Genomic DNA, 6,378 nt, shown 5'->3' with positions numbered 1-6,378 from the left:
TAAGCATATTCTAGATAAGGTTGTGGAGTGTCCTATTAGTTCTGTGTTCCCTGTACTGCTTTCTGTTTCCGAAAGTCTCCAGCACCTTGCTAAAGAGCAGTAGTATATTTGCCTAACTGTGCCTGGGAAAAAATATCTAGACTCTACTACCTAAATGAGAAAAGGTTTGTTAAGGTGCGAGATCCCTTAACTGTATTTTGTTATATTATGGTTCTCATACATTATTGCACAGAGTGCCTGCTGGCACAGGATTCAGTGATGATTAATTAGTAGGCTTATCATAATGAATGATAATTAATGCTGCAATAAACTTTTTCCAGCACAACAAGATATTATCCTGTTTCTAATCCACACTGGTATGTTTATTTAACTCCTTTTGCATGTAAAATAGCCTGGCAATTGAGGGATTTACCTCAATCTCCTGCTGCAGCAGATCAGTGCAGCTCTGAAGTTAGTACAGGCAGAGCAATTGACACCAGCTAAACGTCTAGTTCATGAAATACAGGTTCACTAAAACATGCTATATAGTGGTGCTGTGATTTGAGGATCTGGAAAGATTCTTTCTGGAGGAATCAGCTGGGATAAGACTGGAAAGCTTTGCTAGACTGGTAGTATCATGGAGCAGCATGTTTACATGAAGGATTTGATGCCAGATACAGTGTTCACCTTGTTCTGAGTTCCTCTGCATCTTTCTGTCCTTTGCCTCCCCACTCAGTACTTCACTGGATATAACTATTAATGAGACTTACTTTTCTATTCCACAGTACATGATAACTTTAATAATTGCTAAAGGTCCAACTGCATGTTGTTAACCCTGGTAAGTGTAGAGCTGGAATCTGTTCCTAGATCAAAACTTGTAAAACTGGGGAAAATCTAGATAAAAGAATCAGACCTTCCCCTACACCTACCAGGGTCAGCAACTGGACCTTTAGCAGTTATTTAAACTATCCTGTACTGGGGAACAGCTGGATAATTGCAAATATTTTTAAAAATATTTCCCCTCTTCCCCTAAAACGTGGGAGAAATCTGATTTCCCTCTGGTCAACACAACTTTAATTTGTTTGTATTACTGAAGGAAGATTCGTTTGAACAAGGATTCTGGAATGCTTTCACTGTTTATTTAGCGTGGGAGCAATAACTCGGTGCAAGTCAGCCAGCCCCTACAAAGAGATAATTTTGGCATTTACTGCACCCCAGTCAGGGAATCTTCTATATTCCCTGGGTTTCAGTAAATATTGTCAGCCCCTAAAGTTGGGCATTTCCTACGAGATCCAAGAACCACCTAAAACATTGAGGAAGAAGATCTCAGGGAGACAGACGTAACCTGGGACTGATTGCCAATCCTCAGTGAGCTCCAGCATTTGACCTTGGAGCTCCTCTTTTTCATGGAGCAGAATCTTGTGGGAAACAGAATTCTGCAGTAGCAAACACAGCAAAAATGTAGGAAAGACAGAAATTTAAATGATTCTGACATTACTGAATAAGACAGACATACAGAAAGGGGCAACTTTCTCAGCTGCTATGTGCATTTCTGAGAAACTGTGTTCTATTCTGGAGATGGGACTGTGAAGAGATTCACTCTTTTGAAGCTAATAGAGGAGGCTTAATTCTTACCCACATGGGGATCAGGTGTGGTAGGACGTAAACAGAGGATATTTTATGATTTGAAGAAATGGGATTTATAAGGACTCTATATTGTGATAATAGAAGAAAATGTATTCATGTGACTTTGAGATGATCTGTGGTGCATACTCGTGACCAGGCATGAATAATGTGGCCTTTTCAGAATTACACTACTGAAAGACATTTATGTTGTTAATCCACATGCTCCCATTATATGCTGGTGGGCAGGCAATTGCCATGTAGCAAATTGCTGAGCTCTGTGAAGCACAGACATGTGGAGTGTTCCTGCTGCTATAGCTTATACTATATAGTATATCTTACTAACCAGAGAAGCATTTCAGCAAGTATTAATTCTTTGCCTGATTTTAACTAACACAGCTTTTATGTTTGGGAAGCTGTAGTCATGGCAAATTTGATTTAACATGTGCTTGTGTCATTGAACCATAACATAATATGGTCATGAGCAAGTTCCATACATCAGCCCACAGCAGAATTTTATATCAGCTGGCCCCACTAGCCCTTTCCTGGGTAATGTAAAAACATTCTCTACCTAGAAGTAGTTACCTTTCTTTTAGCATCTCCAGGTTATGAACAGGCACTGGAAATAGCACTGATACTAAACAGATTATTTCCTTCATGTCCAGTGAAACTTTTCATTGCCTTATTGAACTTTGACTATCTCTCAAGTTACTTCAAGAGACTGCATAACTATATTCTTGAGGCATAAACTATACCCTATTTCTTAAACTGTGATACACTGCCAAGCAGAACTCACTTGTAGGATTACATGGCAAGACCTGATGGAGTTGCAGAGACTGAACCACTTCTCAAAGTCAGAATAGTCTCCCCTTTTAAAAAGTACTGCTTCTCTGAGTAATTGGAATTCTCTTAAATCATCCAGCTACTTTTTTCCACCTGGTTGGAGCTTCATTGTTTCACGTAAGATCACAGGGCAAGGCGGTCACTGCTACATTCATAGCAATGGACCTAGAAGCTGTTGTCTTCATAAAAAAGTTATCTGCAATATAAACATTTGTAACAACTCATAGTCCATCCCAGTGTCCGTGTCAGAGCAGGGTACTGGCATAGTGGGGCTTCCACTTACCTTTCACGTTTCTGTTGGTTTGCTGAGGTGAAAGCTGAGAGCTGTGAGCAAACACTGTGGTTGCTTTGATACACCACAGTCCTAATGCTGCATCTGAAAAAAAGTAACACAAAAGGGCCCATTTTAAGCTGTGGGGAGATCTCATATTTTGTCTTTATTGTAGTTATGGCATTTATTGCATTTACCATGTAGGGCTCTTATTTTTCTGAGTTTTGGACTGCATTTGCTGATGCTATGTGCAAGTGAATTACTGTCTAACTGTGAAGTGGACTACACTTTCAGCTGGTATCAACTGCTTCATGTGGTGCACCTGACCCAGTGAGGCATGGTTCATTACAGAACCTCCTTTGCCTGAAAGCTGCCAAACTCAGCAGACCTGAGCAGTTTCTGGTGTAGGTCTGTTCCTCTCCATCACTCTGTGTCAATTATCTCTTGCCTAAATTTGTCCCTTGGTAATCTTTCCTTTTGTGAGAGCAGATGAACTTTGCTTCAGCTTCAATACTTTGTCACCCACTTTATCCTGGAAACAGGAAAAGTCTCCATCTCACGTGGTGTTGTTAGCTTTTGCCTACTAATCCCTTCCATTGTGTACAGATTTTAACACAGACATGTTAGGAGGAAATAATGATTAAAAATTTCAGTCCCTTCCTGGTGTGTGGTTAACTGCTGCGTTGCTGAAGACTAAAAAGATTGAAATCAAATTGATCTTATTAGATGTTTGTCAGTGTATCTGAATTACTGGCTAACATTGTAAATCATGTTGGGTCAGTTGGTTCAATTTTTTCCCTTTGAAAGTCCATTTTAAAAGTTCAAAGGCAGCAAGCTGCATCAAATTCAAGTTGCTCTCTGTCTAGAACCAGGAAGGATTGTTGTTTAATGCTGAAGTAGAGTGCTTTAACACTCTGTTAAGTGTTTAATACTGTTTTAAGCACAGCTAGTAGGTTATGGAAAACTGTATTACTCCATTTTGGAACTTTTTCTCTATAACTTTTTCTCTTCTTTGGTGCAGGGCTGGAACAAACATTGACTTGTTCTATTCTGATTATCATTTGCTTGCATCTTAATCTTTGACTCTTAGAAACAAACTGCTTCACAGAATATGTGAAGCTGTTTATACAAATGTTTTGTATCACTAGTAGGTGAGGCTTCAGATCAAAAGAAACTAATGCACTCCAAAAACAGATTTATAATCTCATATATTTGGGGAAACTCATTCAAGCACATAAAGACCTTGTCAGCATGATTCATCAGTTAACTTGGCATGCAGATGAACACCTTTGTAAATCTAATTTATTTTAAAAAGCTCTATTTGCAACTACACAGTCTCTACCTGCAGGGGAACAAATGAGTGTTTGTGGCTTTAAGAAGGGAGAGCAGGGCAAGGTTTGGGAGGCTTAGTGGAGAGCAGTTTTGCTCACGATGCTTCAGGCCAAAGTAAAGGGCTTCCAGTGCTGTAGCAAGGAAAGAGAAAGGCAAGAGTGCCTTCTGGGGAAACAGACAGGGGGAATATGAAACCTCTACCCTTGCATCCTTCCATCACAAACTACTTCACTGATGTTGTTTTTAACTGTATCCTTATTGAATGACAGGGGCTAATGTGCACTCACCATTTCTGAACAGGTTGAATACCCTCCTGTCCTCTTTAGTATATTCAGACTTATCCTTCCGTGTTTTCTGAGTTACCTCAGGCCATCTGCCTTCATCCTGTTGGATTTACTTGTCATGATGTTTGCTTGTCTGTTGTACTTACCTTGATATCTTGTTGCTGTTACTGTAAGTGTACTGTTTAGGGCTTGGTTCTTGTCTGCTGGATGGATGAGTTGCTGACCTGGACTCAATGGAACTGGCAACAGGGAGAGTGGGCATGCAAGAAATAATACAGAAAGTTAGTGCAAGGTTGTCACATTGCTTTAATGTAACATCTGACTCTATTTCAAAGTGTAATCCCTTGTGTATAGAATTATTTAGGTTGAAAAAGACCCTTAAAATGGAGTACAACCATATGGCAAACTGGTAGGTAGGTCTTTGGCATGATGAAAGATGTAGAGAAACAGTTATTGCTGCATGGATTGCACATAAGGTCTTTGAACAGTGGATGTTAATTCAAGTCCCCATTAAGGGCAATGAAATCTCAGCCTGGATATCTTTGGCAACCACACCACATACTTGCCTCACATATATGGACTGTGTGTTTAGCACTGGCAGTGGGAATACATGTGTGCAGGTACCTGGCAGATTACTTCCATAACAGCACCTGACTTGGTGACAGTCTGTGCAGAATTTGGCAGTTGGTGTTCTCTGTCTCTGCTTTGTTGCAAACTCCTTTTTGGAGCCAGTTTGCGCTAGTTCATGTTTTGAGCACCTCTAGCCATTCTTAGATACAGAAAATGCAGCAGAGATGCTTTCTTTCAACCATTACTCCCCTTGTGGAGCCAGCATCCTGTACATTGTTTTAGAGAGATAGAGGAAAACTGAATTTCTCATTGCTTTGACTCTGGTATTTGCTCTTGCTGCTGGCTGCCTCTTGAAGATATGTAGTCCTGTGCATTTAATATGTTAGATTCCATCCTGACAAAATGGATTATTTCCAGAACAGATTGGTTATATTTTTGCCCTACAGATAAACCAATCTCTTGACCAAAATGGTTATTTTGCCATTCCAAGATGGATGCTAGATGTTTCCACCTGACATTTGACTAAGAAAACACTCTTCACCAAAATGAGTGAGAATTTTCATGAATAGCTAGAGAATCAGTAGTGACATGTCTGAAGTCAGGATTACTGTAGCAGAAATGAGGGGGAAATTTGGGCTTGCTCACATGGGCAGTGCTCTAATAACTGCCTACAGCCTAAGGACTCTGGCCCACAAGCTTATATGGAGCAATTTAAGAAGTCAGCACCTCTGGTCTTGCAGGCAGTATGTCTGTGCCTCAGCTGCTGTGTTGTTCACAGCCAAGCGTTAGCTGAAACCATCCGATTTCAGTGTCATTAACTGGACTGTGAATTGCAGTACCAAGTTGCCACTATGAGTTCTACTGCTGGGGTACAATGGGAAACTCTTAAATTGTCAGAGAGAAAGCCGATGATGTCCTGTTCAGTTCCACACTTGCTGCACAAGGCCTCAGTACCATGATTTCAGGTACTTAGAATGAACAGACCCAGAATGGTCTCTTACCTTTCCCAGTGTGGATAGTGTTGCAGTGCAGTGCTAGGCACCAACAGTATGCCTATGACAACTGGTGCTAAGTGTGTACATACGATCAGAGGTCTCTTCTGGGTCCTGTAGAACAGATTTGTGACCCTGCATCTCATCTGAGCTCTGAACTCTGTCCATTGCTTTGAAGTTGTCATGGCTAACTGATCTAGTCACAGCAATGCTTTTTTTTGTTTTGTTTTGGTTTTTTTTTGTTTGTTTGTTTGTTTTGTTTTGTTTTTTGTTTTGTTTTGTTGTTTTTTTTTTTATTCGAGAGACAATGTACCTTAGGAAAAGAAGAAATTCCAGTTAAGGTGGCAGAAAGCTATCATTCACCAATCCCTGTGCACACATCTGCAAGTACCTTTCAGCTCCCTGAATTTGGCTGTCTGAAAATGTGAGCATGATCTGCTGGGCTTGATTTTTGTGGGCAGGCTACCAGACACAAGCCAGCCAC

At 40.5% G+C, this 6,378-nt stretch overlaps 1 protein-coding gene across 1 annotated transcript; it reads right to left on the bottom strand.

Annotated features, from left to right (window-relative positions):
- Nucleotides 1-1,160: 1,160 nt before the first annotated feature.
- Nucleotides 1,161-6,062, bottom strand: LOC104357861 (gamma-crystallin B-like). The gene is given in 6 exon segments (XM_042784453.1): nucleotides 1,161-1,415; nucleotides 2,399-2,475; nucleotides 2,478-2,492; nucleotides 2,729-2,821; nucleotides 4,479-4,571; nucleotides 5,987-6,062. Coding segments are annotated over 6 exon segments (609 nt in total).
- Between the last annotated feature and the right edge of the window lie 316 nt (nucleotides 6,063-6,378).

Source organism: Tyto alba, unplaced genomic scaffold (genome assembly GCF_018691265.1).
Source record: "Tyto alba isolate M040663 unplaced genomic scaffold, T.alba_DEE_v4.0 Super-Scaffold_7, whole genome shotgun sequence".
Classification (NCBI taxonomy): domain Eukaryota; kingdom Metazoa; phylum Chordata; class Aves; order Strigiformes; family Tytonidae; genus Tyto; species Tyto alba.
This window is presented reverse-complemented; position numbering and strand designations above follow the sequence as displayed.